At 39.4% G+C, this 26,185-nt stretch overlaps 1 protein-coding gene across 7 annotated transcripts in view; it reads right to left on the minus strand.

Annotated features, from left to right (window-relative positions):
* The window catches only part of LOC127799358 (uncharacterized), a 44,513-nt gene that overhangs the window by 12,588 nt on the left and 5,740 nt on the right, over window positions 1–26,185 (minus strand). For 4 of the 7 annotated variants that reach the window (XR_008022608.1, XR_008022606.1, XR_008022607.1 and 1 more), the window contains exons 3-9: window positions 23,231–23,348; window positions 22,663–22,759; window positions 21,982–22,088; window positions 20,171–20,293; window positions 19,804–19,957; window positions 7,038–7,098; window positions 6,547–6,929 (exon numbers count right to left, since the gene is read on the minus strand). Coding sequence is in view for 1 of the 7 variants with exons in the window: in XM_052333328.1 (XP_052189288.1) it covers window positions 6,547–6,929; window positions 7,038–7,098; window positions 19,804–19,957; window positions 20,171–20,293; window positions 21,982–22,088; window positions 22,663–22,759; window positions 23,231–23,348 (1,043 nt within the window). In the remaining 6 variants the exon portion in view is untranslated. Of the gene's footprint in view, window positions 1–6,546; window positions 6,930–7,037; window positions 7,099–19,803; window positions 19,958–20,170; window positions 20,294–21,981; window positions 22,089–22,662; window positions 22,760–23,230; window positions 23,349–26,185 lie in introns of those variants that run through there. The other 3 variants (XR_008022609.1, XR_008022611.1, XR_008022610.1) reach the window with 3 other exon arrangements.

The following is a 26,185-nucleotide window of genomic DNA, read 5'->3' on the forward strand; positions in this document are numbered from 1 at the left end:
AAATTCCAGGATGCAGTTCTCAACAAATAGATCCAACAAAATCAAATTAATAGACCAACCTACTTGGCCGACTACTCAACCAAGGGCTCAAATTCTGGCCATCTGTAAAGATAAGGTACATCTTAATAGATAGACAAAAAAGATAACTGGAAGTTATATCATTTCCAAAAGACATTCCAAGATGAAGATTTTTGAAAAAAAAAAAAAGATATAAAAGAAAGGTCATTGCCATTTGTTAGTGTTATGTTACATGCCTCAGTAACTGCTTTCTTAGTGGCTGAGAGTGTGCAACGTGCTACAGCCAACTTGACCAAGTTTTTAGGAGTTTGTTATTAGTTGTTTATTTTTAGTCTTAACAGTTATGAGAACATGGGCAACGTTACAGTTTGTTTGTTGAGTTTTCTATTTACTTAAAAGTGTTTCTCAATTAAATTAAATGTATGTGTCTTTGCAGCAACTTTGATTTTCTTTGGGGGTTAGGTACTTTTCTGCCAACAAAGTGGTATCAGAGCAAGGTTCTAAGGGATTGTGAGAGTTTGAGGGTACACCACACACTCAAAAACTAAACCAACCCTGTTACACCGATTATGGATTCTGATTCACCTTTCACAGCCGTTGCTCCTCCAGTGTTTGAAGGTGTGAATTATCAGGTATGGGCAGTTAGAATGGAGGCATATCTTGAAGCTTGTGATCTTTGGGAAGCTGTAGAAGAGGACTATGTGGTTCCTCCCTTGCCTAACAACCCAACTCTTGCACAAATCAAGAATCACAAGGAAAAAAGGCAAAGGAAATCAAAAGCAAAGGCATGTCTGTTTACAGTTGTATCATCAGCAATCTTTACCAGAATTATGACCTTGAAATCAGCAAAGGAGATATGGGACTTTCTCAAGAAAGAGTATGAAGGCAATGAGAGAGTTAAAGGGATGCAAGTGCTGAATCTGATAAGGGAGTTCGAAATGCAAAGGATGAAAGAGTCAGATACTGTGAAGGAGTATTCGGACAAACTTCTCAGCATTGTGAATAGGGTAAGATTGCTTGGAATTGAATTTCTTGATTCTAGAATAGTTCAGAAAATTCTTGTTACTGTCCCAGAAAGATTTGAATCAACAATTTCCTCTCTGGAAAATACTAAAGACCTGTCAAGCATTACCTTGGCAGAATTATTGAATGCTTTACAGGCTCAAGAGCAAAGAAGACTCATGAGACAAGAAGGTTCCATTGAGGGAGCTCTACAGGCCAAGCTTGAAATTGGTCAAAGTAGCAAAGGGAAGAAAAAGACAGCAAAAGGCAACAACCGTGCTCAAACAAAAGGCGCAAACAACAACAGTAGCAATGGAGGTTATAATAAACAAAGTTACCCTCCTTGTCAACATTGTGGCAGAAGAAATCATCCTCATTATAAGTGTTGGAGGAGGCCAGATGTCAAATGCCATAAATGCAATCAGCTGGGTCATATTGCAAAGTTGTGCAAAAATAAAAACCAGCAGCAACAAGTTGAAGCACAGATTACAAGTCAAGAAGAGGAGCAGTTATTTGCAGCAACCTGTTTTGCTACCAGCAACTCAAGTGAGAGCTGGTCAATTGACAGCGGATGCACCAATCATATGACATACAATGAGGAATTATTCAAGGAGCTTGATAGAACTGCTGCCTCCAAAGTCAAAATTGGCAATGGAGAATTCATTGCTGTCAAAGGAAGAGGGACAGTTGCAATGGAAAGTAGTTTAGGTACTAAAATTATAACTGATGTTCTTTATGTACCTAAAATTACTCAAAACTTGTTGAGTGTTGGGCAGTTGCTTGAAAAGGGATATAAAGTTCTGTTTGAGGACAGATTATGTCTAATCAAAGATACAGCGGGACAGGACTTGTTCAAAGTGAAAATGCGAGGTAAAAGCTTCTCATTAGACTTGATGGAGGTGGAGCAAGCTGTCTTTCCTAGTTCAAACAACAGTGTAGAGCTTTGGCACAAGAGGATGGAACACTTCAATCCTAATGTGCTGCTGCTAATGAGGAAAATGGATCTTGTGCAAGGCCTACCACCGCTGAATGAACTGTTGTCAGGCTGCAAGGTGTGTCAATATGGAAAGCAAACCAGGTTGCCTTTCTCACAGACAGCTTGGAGAGCAACAAAGAAGTTGTAGTTGATCCACACTGATCTCTATGGACCTCAGTCAGAACCATCATTAAAAGGAAGTAAATATTACATTGTCTTTATTGATGATCTAACCAAAATGTGTTGGATTTATTTTTTAAGATTCAAATCAGAGGTTGCAGAAGTTTTTTGGAGATTCAAAGCTTGGATTGAAAATCAAAGTGGCTGCAAAATTCAGATTTTGAGATCTGATAATGGGAAGGAGTATACATCAGCTCAGTTTAATAAGTTTTGTGAAAAAGCTGGAATTGAACACCAACTCACTACCCCTTACACTCCATAGCAAAATGGGGTGAGTGAAAGGAAGAACAGAATAATAGTAGAGATGGTTCGATGTTTGCTACATGAGAAAGGACTTCCAAAAAACTTATGGGCAGAAGCTGCTAATACAGCAGTGTTTTTGCTAAATAAGCTTTGTACAAAAGCTATCAATGGGAAAACTCCATTTGAAGCATGGTATGGTTATAAACCTTCACTACAAAATTTAAAAATTTTTGGTTGTATCTGCTTTACTCATGTGCCTTAGGTGAAGAGAGATAAACTTGATAGGAGAGCAAAACCTGGCATTTTTAATGGTTACAGCAACATCTCTAAAGCTTACAGAATTTATCAACCTCAAACTGGTAAGATTCTAGTCAACAGAGATGTTTATTTTGTGGAAGAGCAACAATGGTGTTGGGAAGGATAAGAAGAAAAGCAAATTTTTGAGCAAATTATTGACTTTCCATTGGAGCAAAGTGAACAAGTTGTGAACCACCTATTAGAGGAACCAGGCTGCTCGCTGATGTTTACCAAACATGCAATGTTGCAGTGTTTGAACCAAAGGGATTTTGTGAAGCAAAAGAAGATCCAAAATGGGTAGCTACAATGCAAGAGGAGCTAAATCAGACCTGGAAGCTAGTTGAGAGGACTCAACACAAAAATGTTATTGGAGTTAAATGGGTATTTAGAACCAAATTGAATGCAGATGATTCTATCAACAAGCACAAGGCCAGACTTGTAGTGAAGGGGTTTGCTCAAGTATTTGGAGTTGACTTCTCAGAAACATTTGCTCCTGTTGCACGACTTGACACCATCAGATTGCTCTTGGCATTGGCAACTCTAAAAAGGTGGAAAGTGTTTCAGCTTGATGTAAAATCCGGCTTTCTTAATGGTTATTTACAAGAGGAGATATATGATGAGCAACCGGAGGGATTTACAATGCAAAGGGAGGAAGACAAGGTTTATTTACTCAAGAAGACCTTGTATGGATTAAAACAGGCTCCAAGAGCCTAGTATAGCAGAATTGATGAGCATTTGTTGAGTCTTGGTTTTGCAAAAGTCTGAGTGAGTCAACTCTTTATGTTAAGCACTCTAATGCGGATACTTTGATTGTTTCTTTGTATGTAGACGATCTCTTGGTAACAGGAAACAATGGTCCACTTGTTAAACAATTCAAGCAGGAGATGATGAAGGCTTTTGAAATGACAGATTTGGGTGAAATGGCCTACTTTCTGGGAATGGAAATTAGACAGGATCAACAAGGGATTTTTATTTGTCAGAAGAAGTATACTAAAGAGATCTTAAAGAAGTTCCAAATGGAGGGTTGCAAGCCAATGAGCACTCCTATGAATCAAAAGGAGAAGCTTTGCAAAGAGGATGGAGCAGATAAGGTTGATGAAGCTGGTTTCAGAAGTCTCATAGGTTGCCTAATGTATCTCACTGCAACTAGACCAGATATATTGCAAGCTGTGAATGTATTATCTAGATTTCTACACTGTGCAAGTGAAGAGCACTATAAGGCAGCAAAAAGAGTACTGAGATATGTTAAAGGAACTCAAGATTTTGGAGTGATGTTTAAACATAAGCATGTTTTTTCCTTCCATGGTTTTTCAGACAGTGATTGGGTAGGCTCTTTAGACGACATGAAGAGTACTTCTGGTTTTTGCTTCACACTTGGGTCAGGTGTGTTCTCATGGAGTTCAAAGAAGCAAGAGATAGTGGCCCAATCAACTGCTGAGGCAGAGTTCATTGCTGCAACTTCAGCTGTCAACCAAGCACTGTGGCTAAGGAAAATCATGGCAGACTTACATATGGAGCAGGAGGAGAGTACCAAAGTGTTTGTGGATAATCAAGCAGCAATTGCAATCTCAAATAATCCAGTATTCCATGGTAAAACTAAACACTTCAATATCAAGCTATACTTTCTCAGAGAAGTGCAGCAGAATGGTGAGGTGAGTCTGCAATATTGCAATAGCGGATATATTCACAAAGGCACTCTCTAGGAGCAGAATTGAATTTCTAAGAGAAAAGTTGGGAGTGTGCAGCTACTGATGCAGGAGGAGTGTTATGTTACATGCCTCAGTAACTGCTTTCTTATTGGCTGAGAGTGTGCAACGTGCTACAGCCAACTTGACTAAGTTTTTAGGAGTTTGTTATTAGTTGTTTATTTTTAGTCTAACAGTTATGAGAACATGGGCAACGTTGCAGTTTGTTTGTTGAGTTTTCTATGTACTTAAAGTGTTTCTCAATTAAATTAAATGTATGTGTCTTTGCAGCAACTTTGATTTTCTTTGTGGGTTAGGTACTTTTCTGCCAACAGTTAGCTTCTCATAGTCAAGGGTGTCAGAATGGGTAGACAGAGAACAGGCTTTCTCCCACATAATCACTGCAGGGTGACTATCTTTGGAACCAATCCATTCATTAATGCTGCAGCATGAAATTGTCTGTTTTTAAATAAATAAATAATAAGTAAATAAAGTCATAGTATTTTGAATTTTGTACAATAATAAAAATGGCCATACATTGTTGGACTGGCCTTTCAATAAATCTTATTAGCTAGAATCTCTCTCCTTCATTCTATGCAGATTGCTAATAATAGGCAGTACCAGTGTCATCTATTAAGTCAATTTTTCATTACTAAGTTGTCTTTTCATCCCAGAAAGAAGAAACCTCTATGTTTTTCCTCCCAGAACACACTTCATCTAGCATATCCACATCCACTCTTAGATCCGCTTTAAAGAAGCGAACTAGCATAGTGGACCCTTATCGTGCTTAACTGGAAAAGAACATCCAAATTCAATTATTTATTGCTGAAGTCTGAAACATGTAGAGTACATTGAAACGATAAATCCATGATCTGGCCTAAGTCATAAATACAATCTTATAACCAAAGCTATGAACCTACATAGAGAAGTTGGCAATAAATAAAGAGCATCTACCCTCACATGAGTAGATGCAAGCATTGGGACGTAAATTCAAAAGGAATGCCTTGTTTCAAGCTTCAAACAAAATAATCACAGGTAGCAATCCTAGAAACACACTGATAAATCAGACAGTTTCAAACAGCTTTCTAACTGTACTCCGTTTTTTACCTGAATAATGAATTAACAAAGAAGTTTATGTTTCGGATTACTTTTTCTCAAATACTTGTAAAGAAGAAAAGAAGAAAAAGTAGCTAGTTATGGATTTCTGTATAATCCACTTCTTGCCAATTCAATGACATTCTAGCAGACACCCCAAACAACTTAAAAGTCTTTAAAATAAAGATCTCCAGATATCACTGAAATATCACCATAAGGCTTAAGAAAACAAAGATAACTCTTCCCCTGCGACATGTAAGATTTCTAAATATTGTGCTGGAGTTTTGGTTCTCTTGATGATTCTATTTGGCAGTCTTCCTCTGACATTTGTATTTTATTGTATAGAGTTTCTTCTTTCTTTTCCTCCTTGGTTCAAACAATTGTTTTAGTTATTAGCTCTTTGTTTTTTCGTTCTCGTTGTGAGCTGGGGTATGCCCCAGTTATTGATGTAGACACTTTTGTGCTGGTTTTGTTTTATATAATTCTTCCTTACATAAAAAAAAAATTCTAAATTTTTTTTAAACAAATTTTCTTGACTAATTTATAGAAGTCAGTTTCATAAACCACAACTTTTATACTTTTGAAGGTGTGCAAGATCCCAACAAAATAATACCAAAACTTCACTTAAACCACAATAAGAATCGTAGCCATAAATAGTTTTCAAATGGGGTCGTAGACTTAACAGAAGTGTAAAATAAAGCAATTTGGATTTTCTCATACCAGAACACCATTTATGATAGATATTAAATGCATCAAAAAGGAACTTACTGTTTAGGTGTGGCAGTAGGTAATGTTTTTTTGGTGTCTAAGTAAACAAAAATGACTTGGGTGCTCCAAACGAAACAAAATGAATTTTGTTCCTTGATCATGCACGTGGATTATCAAATCAATAAGTACAATAGTAGAAACTTGGTATTTAAAAAAAAAGAGGCACTCATAATAACAAGGAGTAAATTCAAAAGTTCGTAATGAGGACAAGACTGGGTGCAATTGTTTCCCCAAGAAAATAATAGGGGTGAGTTTACGAAGAACAGAAAGGAGAAAACAAACCTGGTGAAACAGATCCCATCATAAGATATGATGTTATGTTAGCATCAATGACAAAAGCCACACGAGTATATCCAGAAGTTGGCCCATAGTTTTCTGTCCCTGAAATTTCTCCTTGCAGCACAGTAGTGGCCTCAGTTGACAAGTTCAATGAGCTCATGCTAGCCCGAGAACAATCTTCATCATCACTAAGATTGATGTTGGGAATGGAATGTATGATTGAATCATGAAGAACAGATGCCGGATCAATTAATTTTACTGCCCAACCTAATCGGCAAGCAAATGATGCTGCAGCTTGCAGCTGAGAGAGGTCAGCCTGTAAGGTGGCAGCCAATTCAGCCACAGTTGAATTCTCACTCGAAACCACAAAAACAGCATACAGTAACCTGGACAATGGAGTGATAGACTTAATCTTGTTATCATCCTTAATATCTGTTTGGAAGCTATAATCAAATTAGAAACAAAGTATCTGTTTAATAAAATAACTGCCTTACTCCTCAATAGGATCTTCGTATGACTGCTCCCTGTTAGAAACAAACCCTTCAAGCCTGCAAACTGAACTGCCACCAGATTAACAACCCAAACTCACAAATCAGGTAGGGGGAGCATAAAAATATAAATTATCTAGCTCCATTTCAAGAACATGCCCAAGATGAAATCATTTTTTTTTCTTTTTTTTTATATCTTTTAGTGTCAAAAACAAGTATTAGTAGAATACAAGCCAGTCTAAAACATAGAGAATTAAGTCAACGGGATGACAAGCAAGCATAAACAATAAAAGAAAGCAATTTACATGAAATTGGCAGTTATTTCAATTTATTCGAGTAATATGTTAATTTCTCAGGACTCTGGCTAACCAGATGGATGTTATGAGATCTTAACTATCCCAGTTTAAAAAGGAAGTAAGCTTTTTCTAAACGCTGCAGTAATTATCTGATTTCACTATTCCTAACTCCAAGGTAGGTTTCAGGGGAACACCCCTTTACTATGAGAACTAGTCCAATAAGTAGGTGGTCCGAAACAAGATAATGCAAGTTTTGAAGTGAAACTTTTCCCATTTTTGACCATTCCTGGGATAAGCTCTCCTAGGAAAAACAATTCTGAAAACCAATTTGGTTTTATGCCTGGTAGGTGAACAATGGAAGTGCTATCTACTTAAGTACTTATTGAGGAGTCTAATAGAAAGTTATAAATAGAAGAATTGGCTAGCGGTAATTATAGATATTTGGAAAAAGCCTATGACAGTTCTCATAGATGTCTTGTGAAGGACTTTAAAGAAGAAAAAGAGTCCAGACTGCTTATATACAAGTTATCAAGGACATACTATCAAGTAGAAATGTGTATTAGCACTTGTAGAGGAGATACTGAGACTTTTCCAATTATGATTGGATTACATCAAAGACCTATATAGAGCCCGTAGCTCTTTGCTCTTGTGATGGATGAACTGACAAAACAAATCCAAAAAGTACATTGGAATAAGTTATTTACAGATGATACTGTCTTGGGGGATAAGATAAAAAGGGGGAAATATTAAAGCTTGAATTATGGAGGAATACCTTAGAATCTAAAGGTTTCATATGAGTCAGAACATTAAGTTGACTTTATCTTTCTAATGATTCAGCAAATAACTTTACGAATCCCCAGTTTTCATCCAACTAGGTGATATTCCTTCAGTGATAGACCACCAGCACAAGCAAGCATCCATCAGAATTTTTTTACTTTACTTTTCATAAATTTTTGGGGCTTCACCACTCAGAAGAGTCAAAAGTAGATAGCTTATCATAGGTTGCATCATTGAGCTTTTATCCTCCCTTGACCCATGTATACTAATGTCATGTAATCGGGAGAACAGTATAGATAGAAAAAGATGTGTGGGAAGGTCTCAATCAAGATATAAGAAAGTTTTATATCATTCATGTGAATAAAATAATGTGTATATTCCTCCAATGTGTAAAACAAGAGAATATATGTATATATATATATAACAGGTATTTTAAGTTACTTACACTAATATCCCTTATCTTATTTAATACTCTCCCTCAAGTTGGAGCATATATACTGAGCATGCTCAGCTTCGTACAAATGTAATTTACATGAGGACTTCTAAGTGACTTGGTGAGTAAATCAGCCAACTGATTGTTGGAACCCACATATGTTATAACTACATTCCTAGAAAGCACTTTTTCTCTAATAAAGTGGTAATCAATTTCAATGTGTTTGGTTCTCTCATGAAAAACAGGATTAAAAGCAATATGCATTGTAGCATGATTGTCACAATTCACAAATCAATTGCATAGACTTAACTTGAGTAACTCCTAACTCCTCAATTAATTGTTTCAGCCACATTATCTCACATGTTGTTACTGCCATTACCCTATATTCAGCTTCTGCACTAGACCCGGTAACAACAGTTTGTTTCTTACTTTTCCAAGAGAATAAGTTTTCTCCCACAAATACACAGATCCAGATGTAGATTGCCTGTCATTAGGTGATCTTGACCAATCATCATCCGTATATCTCATAATCTGACTGTGTCCATGATTCTAATACAATACACTTTGACCAGGGGCAGCCTTAATATACCAAATAATACGAATCACTACATCCCAATGACTATCACAAAGTGAATCCAAAAACTAACTTACCACACTCACAGCAAATGAAATATCAGGATGTGTGACTGTGAGATAGTTAAGCTTCCCAATTAATCGATAGTAGCGCCCAGGGTCAAAAAGAAGCTCCACCTATGGCCGGGAAGGTTTGGATCTGCTATTTCCCTGGGAGGAAAATCCGGGGAGAGGCTTACTGGTTGTTGTTGCGCGACCATGACCATGAAGCCTTGTAGCTGCTCACAGATCTGCGCTCCTACTTCTTCTTAGATTTGATTGACCGCACCATCAAAGTTGCGATCGATGGAGATGATCACCTCATGATTACGGTACAATCCCAATTCTAGTTGATCTACCCTTGCCTGCAAGTCCGATATCGTGCATCTGAATTGGTGTAGTTGCGCTTCCATGCTCTTCATCCTCGTGCCATCTGCCATCACCGGTCTTTCTCGCAACTTCGCTTGGCCTAAATCACTTTAATACCAAATTATTAGATCCAACAGAGCTAACAAGTTTATCTCAAGAATTCCGCAAGGAATTCTGGAGAATTATGTAGAAGAAACTCAATCACAGAGAGAGAGAGAGAGAGAGAGGGGGAGAATTTAAAGGGAAATTCAGAATTCAATTCATTCATGCCTTTTCGAGTGAGATCAGGGTGTATTTATATTGATCTCCCCAGCCAAGTGGACAAACAAGTGAGCAATTCGAATAGTTCCTGCCAAGATTCTATACAACCACTAACTACCATGTGCTATGGCTACTTCTACTTTGCCGCCCTTTATTTAATAAGCACATGACAATAGTAGGGTTACCGGTGTGAGGAATCATTGGGTGTGATAGACGCCTAATCCTCTGAAGCGCCAACAACATTAGCAAAACTAGCTGCTTGAGGTGGGCGACCATGTAAGTGATAGCAAGTCTCCTGAGTGTGACCAAGACGATTACAATAGGAGTAATAGGGCCGAGGATGCCCACCACCACGACGTCCACCTGAATTACCTCCATGACTAGGATGAGAATCAGTCTGGATAGTAGCAAGGGTAGAGTGATCTCTAGGTACAAAAGTGCCAAGATCAGTAGTAATAAGGGAAGCTCTAAGTAACCTGGCAAATAACTCTGTCAAAGGAGGTAGAGAGGCACTGCCGAGAATCTGTCTTAACTGATTCAAGCTCCAGTCGAATCCCACCATGAAGACAGAGAACAGTAAAAATTTGATCATGTTGCTTTTGTTGGTTTTCTATATCTGTATCAAAGGGCATCAACTCGTTAAAATCAATAATGGAAGCTTGAAGCTTACCCAAATAGGTGGTCATATCTATGATAGGCCCCCAATTTACTTGACTTATCAAAGAAGGTCTAAGGGGCAGGGGCAAGGGTGTAAATTGGTTGGTTGGCATAACAGCCAGCCATGTGTGTAGGGGTAGAGAAGGGAAATTGTTGGGTTGTGTAACAACCCAGCAAGTGCATAACATATTTCTATTGAGGAGGAGGGGGGGGGGGGGGGGGGGAGAATATGTAAAGGGGGCCAAAGTTGGGGAAGGTAGAGAGTATTCTTGTATTGAATCTTAGGGAGAGTTAAGGGCCTCTCAAATGCCCAGTTTTCTTCTGGTAATCGGGTTGAGTTGGTGAATTGAATAGAGCTTTTGTGGATTTTCTTTTCTGGTTCCCATCAATTTGGTATCAGAGCATCACCGATTCTGATGGTGAACTTGACGAACCGAGTAGGAGAATTAGAAGGGAGGATGGAAGGCATGCAACTGGGAGTTGATGCCATGAGGGGTGAGATGCAATCGGTGGAGAAGAATGTCACGAACTTGTTGGAGCAGTTCGCATGGATGAGAATGAGGTGGGAAAAGCAAGAACGGGAGCGGAAGAACAAGGAGAAGATGGGAGGCCAGCCTCCAAAATTCATTCAAGATTCCAATGCGACCCTGGATGTGGGAGTACGGCACGCCGAGGCAGGTGGTTCTGATGGGGGTTGATGGCCAAAAATCAGAGAGTGACAATTGGAGATCCCCTCTTCGAAGGCGACGATCCGGATGGTTGGATATTCAGAGTTGAACGTTATTTTGCGGTGACTGGGATGAATGATGAGGAGAAGATAGATGCAGCAACCTTGTGTTTGGAGGGACCTACTCTGTCGTGGTTCCAATGGGAGGAAAAGCGGCAAAGGGTGAGGGGCTGGGAGGACTTCAAGTTTTTGTTGAGGAGTCACTTCTGGCCCACCCAAGAAGGCTCCGTTGAGAAGAGGTTCTTAGCCCTCCGGCAGGGAGCTGTCTTGGAGTACTGCCAATGCTTCAAGACATTGGCATCGCCTCTTGAAAACTTGCCGGAAGCCATGCTGGAAGGGCATTTCATAAATGGGTTAAAACCTGAAATCAAGGCCGAGTTGAGGGTGTTGAGGCCAAGGGGTTTGGAGCAGATGATGAACTTAGCTCAACATATAAAGGAGCAGAATCAGGTGGTTTGAGGAGGGGCGGTTGGAGCAGGTTCGAACAAAGGACCGGCCATGCCAAACCCAATTTCAACTTACCAGCAAGGGGGAATTCTGCCACCCTCACAACAGCCCCCAAAACTAACAATGGTCAGTCCTCCTATCCCAAATCGACCACAGACCAGTGGGAGAGGGAGTGACCCACCCTTCAAACGACTTAGTGAAGCTGAGTGGAAGGCAAAAAGGGATAAGGGCCTATGTTTTCGATGTGATGAAAAGTATACTATAGGCCACAAGTGCAGAAACAAAGAGCTGCAAATAATGATGATATATGATGAAGAGGTAGAAGAGAAGGTGGAGGGGGAAGAAAAGTTGGAAGAGTTAGTAGGAGAGTCGAGGCAAGATGGGGAGGTCATTGAGCTCTCCATGAATTCTGTGGTTGGATTGACTACACCACAAACCATGAAGCTCAAGGGGGACATAGAGGGGCAGCCGGTGGTGGTGCTTATAGATGGAGAGGCAACTCATAACTTCATAGCAATCGAGCTGGTGCAGCAATTGGCTTTACTAAGGGAGGAGACAACAGGATATGGGGTAGTTATGGGGACTGGAATAGCAGTGCAAGGGTCTGGAATTTGCAAGGGAATGAAGCTTAATCTCCAAAATCTGCAAATCATAGAGGATTTTTATCTATGGACTTGGGAAGCTCGGATGTGATTTTAGGAATGAAGTGGCTAGCAGCAGTTGGAAAAATGAATGTGGATTGGAAGGCTCTCACAATGAAATTTCATATAGAAGGCATAATAGTAACCTTGCAAGGGGACCCTAGCTTGAGTAAGACCTTGGTGTCCTTGAAGGCGATGGTGAAGGCCTTTAGGGAAAATGGGGAAGGAATGTTGTTAAAGTTGGGAACCATGGCGACAGAGATCAAAGAAGCTGAAGAGGAAGCTCCAGTGATGCTAAGGGGGGTGTTAGCTGAGTTTGAGAGGGTTTTTTCTACACCGAAGGGGATGCCACCTTGCAGGAGGAAGGATCACATCATCAATCTGGTTCTAGGAACCACACCAGTTAATGTAAGGCCCTACCGATACCCCTATTTGCAAAAAAATGAAATTGAGAAGCTGGTGGGGGACATGTTGGCGATTGGAATTATACAGCCTAGTTCCAGCCCATTCTCGAGTCTGGTTTTGTTGGTTAAAAAGAGGATGGAGGGTGGTGTTTTTGTGTGGACTATAGGGCCTTGAACAAGGTCACTATACCGGATAAATTTCCTATACCTGTGATAAAGGAGTTACTTGATGAGTTGCATGGTGCCAAGGTTTTCTCCAAGCTCGATTTGAAATTTGGTTACCATCAGATTAGAGTCAAGTCGGAGGATGTTCCCAATACAGCTTTCAGGACTCATGAAGGGCATTACGAGTTCCTAGTAATGCCATTCGGGCTGACGAATGCGCCAGCCACCTTCCAATCTTTGATGAATGATGTTTTTAGAGAATATTTACGGCGTTTTGTGTTGGTGTTCTTTGATGACATATTGGTGTATAGTAGGGATTTTGAACAGCACGCACAACATCTACGTTGTGTCTTAAAGGTACTAGCGGACAACTAGCTCTTTGCCAACAGGAAGAAATGCGTGTTTGGACAGTTAGAAATCGAATATTTAGGCCACATTATATCTCATCGTGGGGTTTCAGCCGATCGAAGTAAGATACAAGCCATGCTAGAATGGCCTACTCCTACATTGGTGAAGGAATTGAGGAGGTTCCTTGGCCTTACGGGGGTATTATAAACGCTTTGTGAGGGATTATGGCAGGTTAGCAAGGCTGCTAACAGAGAGGTTAAGGAAGAATAACTTCTTTTGGGATGAGGCAACCGGGCAGGCCTTCCAACAACTTAAGGCTAAAATGGTATCCCTACCTATTTTAGCCTTACTGGACTTTAGGAAGCCCTTTGTAATTGAGGCTGATGCATCAGGACAAGGTATGGGGGTTGTATCAATGCAAGAGTCCTATTGCCTATTTCAGTCATGCTTTCAGTCAGTTAGGGAGAAAAAAATCTGTTTATGAGAGGGAACTAATGGCCATAGTGTTTGTTGTACAAAAATGGAGACATTACTTGTTAGGCAGGAAGTTTGTGGTTCGAACAAATCAAAGGAGTCTCAAATACTTGATGGAACAGCGGGTGGTGAGTCCAGAATACTTGAAATGGATGGTGAAATTGTTGGGGTTTCAATTTGAGATACAATATCGGCCGGGTTTGGAAAACAAAGCTGCTGATGGGATGTCTAGGATCTGCCACCCAGCAACAATAGTGGCCTTAACAGTGCCTAAAGTGGTCCAAATGGATAAGTTAGCCAATGAGTTGAAGGCAGATGCAAGATTGCAAAAAGATATTCGGGAGCTCCAAGCTGATCCTACTTCACACCCCAACTTCCAGCTAGTGGAAAGCTTTCTCCTTTACAAGGGTAGGCTGTACTTACCCAAAGGCTCCACTCTCATTCCATTGTTACTTCATGAGAGGCATGATGGGAGCACAGGGGGACACTCAGGATTCTTAAAAACCTACAAGAGGGTGGCAACAAATGTTTGTTGGCAGGGAATGAATATATGGCTTTAGCACCAAGGGGACTCTTGTAGCCTCTTCCAATCCCAACCCAAATTTGGGACAACATTGCTATGGACTTCATTGAGGGGTTGCCAAAGTCGGGCAAGATGGATTCAATTTTGGTGGTGGTGGACAGACTTAGCAAGTACAGGCACTTCATTAGACTTAAACACCCGTTTACAGCTGGGGAGGTGGCTGGAATTTTTATTAAGGAAGTGGTGAGACTTCATGGAATTTCAAGGTCCATCGTATTAGATAGAGACAAAATTTTTATAAGCAAATTTTGGGAGGAGATGTTCCGACTGCAAGGTACCAAACTCAACAGAAGCACAGCCTATCACCCTCAAACGGATGGGTAAATTGAGGTACTTAACCGAACTTTAGAAACCTACCTTCGTTGTTTTGCTTCCTCAAAACCAAAGCCATGGTACATATGGCTACCTTGGACTGAATTATGGTATAATACCTCCTACCACACTGCTACCAAGGTAACTCCATTTCAAGCAGTGTATGAGCGAGAACCACCACCCTTATTGAGATTTGAGAAGGGAACCACCCCTATTTCAATGGTGGAGCAGCAACTGGTTGAGAGAGACTTAATCCTTGAGGAATTGAATGCCCAACTGATGAGAGCACAAGCAGTGATGAAGAAGAGAGCAGATTTGAAAAGAAGGGAGGTGAAGTACAAGGAAGGAGACTGGGTTTATTTGAAGTTAAGGCTATATCAGCAAAAATCATTGGCTGCCCGTGCAAATGAAAAGTTGGTTGCCCGCTATTATGGTCCATTTCAAATTGAGAAGGAAATAGGTCTGGTAGCTTTAAGATGATACTGCCATCTCATTGTCCAATCCATCTGATATTTCATGTGTCCCAGCTACGAGAGGCAGGAGGGGCATTGGAGGCTAATGTGGAGCTTCCTCGACAGCTGAATGAAGACCTTGAGATGCTGGTGGAACCGGAGGCAGTACTGGGAGTTCGACCAGGGACCGGAAAGAACTTGCGGGGGTTAGAAGTGCTCATACAATGGAAGGGGCTACCCCCATTGGAAGCTACTTGGGAACTTTGCCACTTGATCCAGCAACAATTTCCTTTTTTCCACCTTGAGGACAAGGTGTTATAATAATTTCACAGCTCTCCCTCAATGACACTCGCACTTGCAAAAAGACCCTCTCACAGAATCTCTCAACTCCTCACAGCAACAAGAATTAATGAAACACAGAAACAACGAACATGAAATCGAAAACAAGAACACCAACACATTTTTCCTAGTTCGGTCCTTTAAAGAAGACCTACATCTAGACTGCCCGAGGCACTTATCTTCACTATGTTGAATGAAAAACTCAAGAATTACATGCACTACAACTCTCAACAGATTTTTACCCAGAACTGCAATGAGTTTCCCAACCCAAGATTACAAAGATATCCCCTCTTTACTCTCAAGTTTGTCCTTGCGCATACTCCTCTCACTTTCTCGCCACAAGACAGAATAGAATGCCTCCAATGCCTCTCACCCGACCTCTATTTATACACCATAGAGGCGATAAACAGAAACTAACTAAAAAACCAATAGTTTCAACCAACTAACCGGACTATACTGCTATCTAAACCTTCTAGAAACAACCCTTCTAGAATAACACAAGTAATATACAAATGTTAATAGAAAAACCCTCTCCCGAGACAACCTAAAGCTAATCTAATACAAGTGATTACAATACAAGGTGAAAGTTTGGGGGGGGGGGGGGGGGGGGGTGGAGTAATGATAGGCCCCCGATTTACTTGACTTATCAAAGAAGGTCCAAGGGGCAGGGGCAAGGGTGTAAATTAGCTGGCTGGCATAACAGCCAGCCATGTGCGTAGGGGTAGAGAAGGGAAATCACTAGGTTGTGTAACAACCCAGCAAGTGCGTAACAGATTTCTGTTGAGGAGGGGGGGAAGAATATGTAGAGGGGGGAGAAGTTGGGGGAGGTAGAGAGTATTCTTGTATTGAGTCTTAGGGAGAGTTAAGGGCTTCTCGAATGCCCAGTTTTCTTCTGGTAATCGGGTTGAGTTGGTGAATTGAATAGAGCTTCTGTGGATTTTCTTTTCTGGTTCTCATCAATCTAAATCAGTCTACCATAGACTAAACAAAGCACCAATCACATCATAAATACGAGTAATGTCACTTGTTTATAGCTCATGAGCCCGAGTCCATAGGGCACTACACTCACGAAGAGGTCGAAATATAGGCATCAAAGTCAACTCAATAGTCGGCTACAACAAACTTAGTAATTGGGCATCCACCTTTCGCCAAAGAGGTTGATTTTCCTCGAGAATAGTTGAGATGGTCCTTGATAAATGATCCTCAAGGCCATGTCCAAGAAACCAAATTTCGATTGCTCTTGACCAAGCAAAATACTTTTGTTCATTCAATTTCTCTATGGTAATAACTGGTGTGCCCAAAAAAGGGGAATGGTTACAGTTGTGAACGTGGTGGAAAGGCTTGTGGATGAAGAGTGTGTTGTAGATGAAGACATGATACAAAAAGAAACGGCCAAATTTGTATCACAAGAGAGATGTATCGCAAATGTGTTGTAGAATCTAGGCAGTGACAGTGATTGCAACAAGCAGAGACAAGGAAGGCAACGCGATAACGAAGAGACGAGGAAGGCAATGCGACAGCGAGGGAGAAATGACCGGCGAAGGCAAATCAATGGCAAGGTGAGGTCGTGGTTGTGGTTCGACCAACAACCAAAGGCCTTTAACGGAGGAAAAGCCCCAAATGGAGGAGGAAGGCCGTGTGGACAGTGGCAGATGCAGTGTGGCTAACAGTGACGGTAGGGACAACATCGCCTAATGGCAGGGATTGGGATTAGGGTTACGGTTGAGGTTCTGATACCATGTGAATAAAATAATGTGTATATTCCTCCAACGTATAATACAAGAGAATATATATATATAACACGTATTTTAAATTAATTATACTAATACCTCTTATTTATCTTATTTAACAATTCATTTATTTATTTTGGATAGGTAAAGCAAATTTACATAAGGAAAATACCAAAAGGAGTGAACCGCATAAAAGCAAGGAGGTTTCAAACCTTGAAATCATGACTATCTAGAAATGGATCATCAACAAAAAGCACAAGAAGATAGAGAAAAGGGGTATCCTCTCTCAACCACAAAAAAAAAAAGAAAAAAGGAAACAAGGAGTATTCCTTCCAAAAAAAAATGCAAAGAATTTTGAACACCTTCAAGCTGTATTGTTCTCCCACACCAAGTACACCAAATAATAAGAGTGAAGTTCTACACCAATCTCAAGCTCCTTCTTAGGAAATCCTTTGTCTAAGAGAAGAAAGTCCATAATGGAGGTAGGCATCACCCAAGAAACACTAACAGACAAAACCAGGTTCCACAACAGCCAAGCCATCAGGAAATGAAGAAGAAGACAGTCCACTGATTTCCCACCTGCCTTATGCATATAGAATGTATCAGCTACCATATGCCTTGTCTTGTTCAAGTTCGTGATGGAAAGAATAAAATTAAGTGGGGTAATCCATACGAGGAAAGCCTCTTCAGAAGGCATTCTCACTTTCAAAATCGCCTTTCAAGGAAAACTTGATTCCCTGCCATCTAAGCATCTCATAGAAGGAATGAATAGTAAACATCTATCTCCTCAATGAGGCAATACTAAAGTGTCCTTCCCCTACCCTGTTATCCCATGCTCGTGAACTAAACCAAAGAAGGCATTCAAGGAGTCAAGTTCCCAGTCCTAACTAGAGATTTCCCTAAACAATATCAAAGAGATATAGGAAGACTTCACAGAAAGTCTTATACCCACCTCAACTATCAAACTAAGAACTTTACTCTAACCCCTTCCCATCCTTAAATATAAATCTGACAGACAAGCTATCCAAAACACACGCACACACAATGCCTCTCTAATCTCAATGCCAGAAAGTGACCTGGAGCCAATCATAGATCACCTGCCCAAGAGCAACCATACTTGTCAGCCTCAACTCTTCTCCAAAGTCTATTAGTATCAAAAGTGAATTCCTAAAATCACTTTTCCAAGAAGAGCTTTGGTATAACGGCCAACTGATGCGGGACAGCAGTAGGATTGCAAAAAAATGGAGAAGAAAGAGGAGAATTTGAGAGAAGGGAGACAAAATTGGGGATGGGGAAGAAGGAGAGAGGGAGAAGAAGAAAATTCAGCAAAGAGAGTCACCAAATTTTTATTCCAAAATCAACTATATCCTGATTATATTACTAATGTCTAATTATAGGCTAAAGTTCAACTATGAAAGATAAAATTTCAAGTAATAATTACTCAAATAAATCTACTAAAAATAAAATCTAAAATATGTAAATTCTAATATCAAAATTACAATAAATCAAATTTCCTATCAGCAAGCTTTCTAATACCTAGGCCACATTCCCTAAAAGATTATAAAGTTTGTTTCAAATCACAATATTGTACTTAAACTCGTCAACAATTCCACTCAAAAGGAAATCTCTTTTAAGCATCTCTAATCTGTAAATAATTGGGAAGGGAGCTAGCAAGAGGGGCATATTTTAAGTAAGAATACTAGACGAGTACTTAAGATAAATGTTGACAGACCTCCCTTACAGAGTAATTGTATTATCTCTTCCCTCAAGTCAGCATCTTTTCATATTTCTCCCCAACCCTATCCCAAGCTACTATAGACTTAAACTTGGAGCCAATGGGGAGGCCTAATTAAGTAGTCAAGAGAGGGCCAATTCATACCTAGAATATTGCCAAGAGTATCTTTGTTAACCAAGCTCCCAATGGAACAAGCTCAATCTTAGCTAAACTGATGCAAAGCCTAAATACGGCTTCAAAACAAATGAAGACACACCTCAAAATGCATAAATCTCTAGTCACAACTCTGCATAAAAGAATATTGTAGTCAGCAAAGAGAAAATGGGAAACAGAAACAATGCTATCTCTAGAAAGAGTAGAAAAGCCCTTGATCAATCCTAAAAACTCTATTAACCATAAGGCTGAGATCTCCTTGGTGAAGATCTCTAGAGGTTGAATTATAAACTTTAGAGGCCCATTCGACCAGAACGTAACGAGAATAGAGAATTTCACTTTTATGACACAAGGATCCAGTCTCTCCACTTGGCACCTAAATCCATCCTACCTAAGACACAATTAAGAAAGGCCAAGCTAGAAGATCATACACATTTCCAGTAACAAGTTTACAAAGAACTCCAAGGAAGTTGCTAGCCCTACACAAATTAACAAACTCATTAGCAGAAAAGCAGCATCAAGAATGATGTCCCCTCTCCAGAGCATCAATCAAATGATCATCAGCGAGACCTTTCAGAGACCAAGAGGAAAAAATCATAATAACTAGGGGTACATAATACTTGAGATAACAAATGCGGATCATCTAAACCATGCATAATAGCATGGACTAGCAAAAAAGGGTAAACATATAAACCTTCTAATTTGAAGGTTTTCAAGTACATAATAGTCAATGAAATAGGACAATACAAAAGACTCCCAAAAAAAGGAAAAATAAGCACAACTTCTTTTCTATGGGTAGGCAGTGGGTAATTATAGCAACTCTGACATAACAATTATGAATGTCCAGTAATAATTACCTTTAAAACGATCATCCGAATGAACAGGAACATCAAAGTAGATCAATCCCCTTCGATAAAGGCCTTTTACAATGTCGGGATCAAAAAGGATGAATGAATTTGCTTCCTCTTTACAAACTTTATCAATTGTTGCCATTTCTTCCTCTGAAAGTTTCTACAGGTAGAGGGAGAAATAGAAATCACCTCTCAAATGATTCACATAAAGCTTGACATGGAGACAATACTGAAAGATGTGCATAATTAAGAACCCTTTTTCTCAAGTATGCACAGTTGTGAGCTATATGTCCATGTTTCCCTAACTACAGATTAAATAAGGATTGACTAATCTGTACTTCCATTTCATTATCAAAAGGACTGAACAGCTTACCTTAAATTCTTCCAATGTAAAGTTGACAAGACAAACTCCCCACCAAGGCTCAATCACAAAGTCCACAGGTTGTGTAGGTAATAACTCTTTCGCAATTGACTTATTTAGTTTCCACATAATTTTCTGGATGGATTCAGAAGAGTAAAAGATAAGCAAGAAATACTAAGCGTTTACTCCTTTTGCTTAAAACTCACTACAGAACAACAGAATCATTGATTTTGGAAATAAAAAAGAAAAAGAAAGAAGAAATTCTCCTTTTGGAAATCAAAAGATTTTGACCATGATAGGAAAATTACTACCCATGGTACGTATGATTAAAATATATAAAGCTCATAACAAAGAACTAAAATTACTTAGGTAACCACTGGAGTACCAAAGACGGAAGCAACGTGATGGTCATGGTTTTACAGTTGTTTGTCCATAAAATAGAAAATGCATCATTAGTTCACAGAGATGAAAAATAGAATCTGGCATATATAGGCCAAAGGACCAAGATTAACTGGAGGTGTCCAGTGGGTTCAGGCCAAATCCTACTAAAGCTGACTAATGAGCCCAGTATTAGGTAGCTGGGCAGGTGAAGGCTTAGCTAGTCTTTCTGGATGACCAACCACACTGGGAATGAAACACCAACTTGGACTTCAGAATCAATCAAGTGAACTGTCACACTTTCTTAGTAAGTAAAGGTTCACAATTTTTCTCATGTGCTGCTCTCTTTACCACCACAAATTTTGTTACCTCAGGAAGGAAAGGATCTTCTGCAGTGGCAGTGGCAATGGCAAAGATGTCGTATCTCAGTTTGTCCATGGAAGACTTTATTTAAAATTAGGGGAATCTTATCAAAACTTTTATCCTTCTTTTTTGTTACTGTTCCTTTTTTATCTGAGGCATAGTTCAAATCACTCAGCATACACGTAGTCATATGCTTTTTCTCTGTAAGCATGTTGTTTGCCATATTAGCAGAAAGGAGAGCATAGAAAACACAATGTTATTGCTATTGGAAGCCACAAGAATCACAAGGCACTAATTGGACTTACATGATGAAATGAAAAGCAATTAGATGTCACAAAGTCACAAAAGAAAATCCCTAGCATTATAAATATCTTAAACTCCTGGCGAACTTGAGTAATAAGAATTCTATAACTAGAGAAAACAACATGCAAAACAATTGTCATCACATCACAAGATCATGTGTAAGAAAATATTCAAGGATCCATTTTACAACACCTAAAATTACAGCAATAGCACAAGTCTTCAGCTGGTTTAACCCTCCCTACCCTGCCTCCAACAAGAACATATCAAGCTTAATCCCACTAAATGAGTTGGCTACATGAATTCTAGTTTACCAGTTTTTCCTATCTATGGCCTCTCTTTTGTAAGGCCCTTATAAATCATATTACACCTGAGAGTTTCCCCAGTTCCAAAAAGAAATAAGCAAAAATGTACGTATATCAGAAAAAAAAAAAAGAAAAAGAAAAAGAAAAAGAAAAACACATGCACAAGGGTAAAAGAAGAATATAAATCTCAAGGGGAAGAAAAAAGGAAAAAGGACGTAAGAGTTCCCAAGGAGAATAGAGAGGAAGAATTGTGAAGTGAAAGATCAAGAAATAGCCCAAGACCCAGTATTCTAAAAATGGGTCAAATAAATGCAGCAGAATAAAAGAATCCAAATAACTACACTTAGTTGCAAATACATCAAATGCAATTATTTTGTGCAGTGAGAGAAGTATCTGAAAGAGACATACAGAAACTACAGATGCGTAGGCAAAAGGAGCTTGTAAACAAATTACCAAAAGAAATTCTCATAATAATACCTTAGATCTGCACCTGTTCATGATATCAATAAACTCATTTCTTCCTATTCCTGTGAGTCGCAAAGCATCTGCAGCACTGAAATTTGGGATGCTATCATAGGGTTGCTCTGCAGATAATATGAACCCATGTGAATAACAAGCTACCTAAGAACAGCTATATACAAAAAGAAACAAGGACACGTTGAACAATGAAGATATAGTATCCGTTCAAAAGACAAGAATAATGGAATAAAGATGACAAAAAAGACAAACTCCAAATCTCTACTCTCACAAGTCTTTGTTTCTCTTTCTCAATCTATTCATATATTAAGACTCTCATAAGACCTCATTTTGTAAAAGATTTATAACTAGAGAGAGAATACATGTAAACTGATAGAATGAACATATATAATCAATAATCCAGTTTCATAGGTTTTATAAACATTTATTATATGTAATGATTATCAAAATCATCAATACTAATGTAACGTAATAACGAATAACCATTAGAATGTATTAATGGTGGACAGCAACTTTTTGAGTGAATTATAATCTGAAATAGTATTTGATAAAATTTATTTTGTCAATAGTATTTCTTTCCTCCCCTGCATTGAACAGGTCAAGCGCTAGTATTATTACTATAACCAACATAGCAGCTTCACCTTTAGCAGAACTGTATCATATAAAAGAATAACCAAGTACCATTTTTCATGACTTCGAAAATCATGTCGCAGTAATATCTGAAAGGTGAAACTCTCAGTACACGACAAACATACTCTGCAAGGTGATAGGGGAACAACTGCAAACAAAAAATTAATAATTAAATTGCATGAACCTAAAGATAACAGAAAAGAAGGTGCACTAAAGCAGGAGATTTAAGTTCCATCTACAGCTCTCCCTCAATGTTTCTGACTTCTATTTATCCAACAAAATAAAGAAATGATATATCAAAAACTTGTAGCAGGAAAGAACCAAAACTTGTCAGTAAAAATGGGTGGAGGCCACAGAAAACATCCATACACAGCCAAAGATAGATACAAATGACATTCAATTGACAACAAAGACCAGATCTAGAATTAAAATCCCAATATCAAGACTTTAGTGGTGCTACATTGAATATATACTAATTCATTTTCCCTCCAAGTGGAAGAAATAAAGAAAACATGAAATAATGCAGCTACCAAGAGCACAAACAGATAAAAATCTGTATCTATATGAATAATTTCTCTACATACTTAAAATCAACTAGAATTTTCCCTGTATTACCCACCGCTAAATTCTTTCTCAGATAACGCATCATCTCTTCATAATATTCACCTTCTTTGATAACTTTACGTGCAAAACAGGTATTCCACTGGAGTCGTTTCTTTACACAGTGTTCAATTATCCTGCATAAAAAAGTAAAACACTAGAGTAGGAAGAGTGAAGGTAAACCTTCCGCAGACAACAGTGAGACCAAAATATCTGTCATATGGCTAATTCATGTGCAGTGAAAGCATAACTTTAAATTTGAATGCAGAGTAGAAATTTGATGCAATAACAATCACACAATAAACAACCAAGGTTCATGTGTTTACTACCTGCATCCACATGCAAAAGCAAGAAGATTTCAACAAGGAAGAAGACAATGATGGAACCAAAACTCCTAGCCCAACCTAGTCTACATAGAATGAGCTCTATCCATAAAAAATAAGCAACCCCTAATATAATTGGATAGATCATCAGGGTTTCAGAAGAGCACCTGTGTTCTTCATAGCTATGTCTCTCTCAGAGTGTCTTCAGGTTCCCACACCTTAAGCAGGGTAATAATTTTTCTTTCCACATTTTCCCAAAGCATAAGGGACTCTATACTCTTTACCTTTCTCCTTAAGATTCAACACTTCTCTTCTAGAGGAATATATAAGGAGGCCACAGGAGAAAAAAATTTGAGTGCTTCAGATGGAATGCTTAAAATCCTTGTTTCTTCCATATAAACTCATACCATGTACCAATATGAATTTTGAAATTTTACAAATATCTATATGGTTGTATTTTTTTGTTTTTTTCATAAACAAATATATAAATGCATAAGAGGTACCAAGGGGGCACCAATCCTGTATAAAAAGAGAAATCAAAAGAAATGCTTGCACCTTGTATATATCAATCATTCAAATACTTCCACAAAATCCTAATACTGAGATATTGATGGCTCTATAGTTAGGACCACCCAAGAAGCATATGTCAGATTCCAGATCTAACCGGCTAGCCGAGAGTAATGAGGGAAGAGGAAATAGAAGGCTCGAGATAGATGGGAGGGAGAATAGAGAGAAATTTAGAAGGAATAGAAGTGAGGAGGAAACTAATTTCCTGATTTCATTCAACATATCCCAACTAAGCGCCTTGATCAGATTATATACTGATCAAATCAGTTAGGTGCCAAAAGCCGTTGGTTCTCCCATGTGACTGCACAAGTGGCCATGTGCACTTACAAGTGGACAGTGGTCTACGCGCGCCTTGAATCGCTTCACGCGATTGTGCATGCTGGAATAGTTTCTCCAGCTAAGCACACTGCTTTATTTACATACTATCAATGCAATTATACTATGACTTCTACCAACACTAGTTAGCATAACATTCCCAGCCCCTTAAGATGTTTCTTGTCCGCAAGAAATATGAAGTAGGCTGGCCACATTGGGAAATTGCTGGAGAAGGTCTGGTAAATATTCCCAAGTATTGTTGTCGAAATGCAAAGAAGTCCATTGAACTAACACCTGAATCATAGGAGCGCCATTGTGGTGCGTCACCCGTCGGTCTATGATGGCCATGGGAACAGCCTCTGGTGGAATCTCACATGTTATAGGCGGTAAGCTTGGTGTAGAGCTGTGGCTACCCGCTGACTTCTTCAGCAAGGATACATGAAAGACAGGATGTATTCTTGCTTCAGCCGGTAGTTCCAGTCTGTAGGCCACAGCACCAATTTTCTCCAAAACTTTGAAAGGGCCATAAAACTTAGGATTTAACTTTGAAGTGGGCTGTTTAGTCAATGCCTTGTAGTGTTGCGGATTGAGCTTCAAGTAGACTTCATCTCCTACAGCAAATTCTCGTTCGCTCCGCTTCCGATCGGCTTGTTGCTTCATTCGGTTACGTGACTTAGCCAATTCCTCTTTCATCATTCTCAACGCCTCTTGTCTCTGCTGAAGATAGGTTTCCACAGTAGCCACTGTTGTGTGACCTCCTAGGGCAGGAAGTAAATCTGGTTTGTAGCCATAAAGGGCCTCAAAAGGAGTCATCTTAAGAGAGCTGTGGAAACTAGTGTTGTACCACCACGGTGCCATTTCTAACCACTTATGCCATCCTTTGGGCTGCGCGAAACTGAAGCACCGCAGGTAACCTTCCAAGCATTGGTTAACGCGTTCGGTTTGGCCATCCGTTTCCAGATGATATGCGGTAGACATTAGAAGTTTGGTTCCGAGGCTTTTCATCAGCTCCTTCCAAAACAGACTGGTAAAGATTTTGTCTCGATCAGAGACAATTGAGCTAGGGACACCATGTAGCTTGACTACATTATCCAAGTAGATTCGAGCCACCTCTTGAGCTGAGAACGGATGGGTTAAGCCGATGAAGTGGCTAAATTTGGTGAATCTGTCGACAACTACTAGGATACAATCCTTTCCTTCCGACTTTGGTAGGCCTTCAATAAAATCCATAGTAACATTAGTCCAAGCACGATCAGGAATCTCTAAAGGTTGGAGCAAGCCGGGGTGAGCCACTGTCTCATGCTTGCAACGTTTACAAACCTCGCATCTCAAAACATATTCCCACACATATTCCTTGAGTTGTGGCCAGAAAAAGAACTGTCTGACTTTATGATATGTGTTTTGGATACCCGAGTGTCCTCCAATTGGAGATCCATGCAATGCATGAATTATTTTGTCCTTCAACTCCCTGCAATCACCGATTATTATCTTGCCTTTGTACCTGAGTACTCCATTGGTCAGCGAGTACCCTAGTTTGCTGGTGATGCTCACGGTTAGCTGTTCCAGAAGATTCTTGGCCCATTCGTCTTGGTGGTAGCTGTCAGTAATTTCTTGGAACCAATCGGGTACCACTGTAGATAAGGTTGCAGCCATTCCTTCTTCATGACAGTGGGATAATGCATCCGCTGCAACATTTTCTTTGCCCTTCCTGTATTGGATCACATAATCTAAGCCCATGAGTTTAGACATATCTTTTTTCTGTAGTTGAT

The sequence above is a fragment of the Diospyros lotus genome, chromosome 4 (genome assembly GCF_014633365.1).
Source record: "Diospyros lotus cultivar Yz01 chromosome 4, ASM1463336v1, whole genome shotgun sequence".
Classification (NCBI taxonomy): domain Eukaryota; kingdom Viridiplantae; phylum Streptophyta; class Magnoliopsida; order Ericales; family Ebenaceae; genus Diospyros; species Diospyros lotus.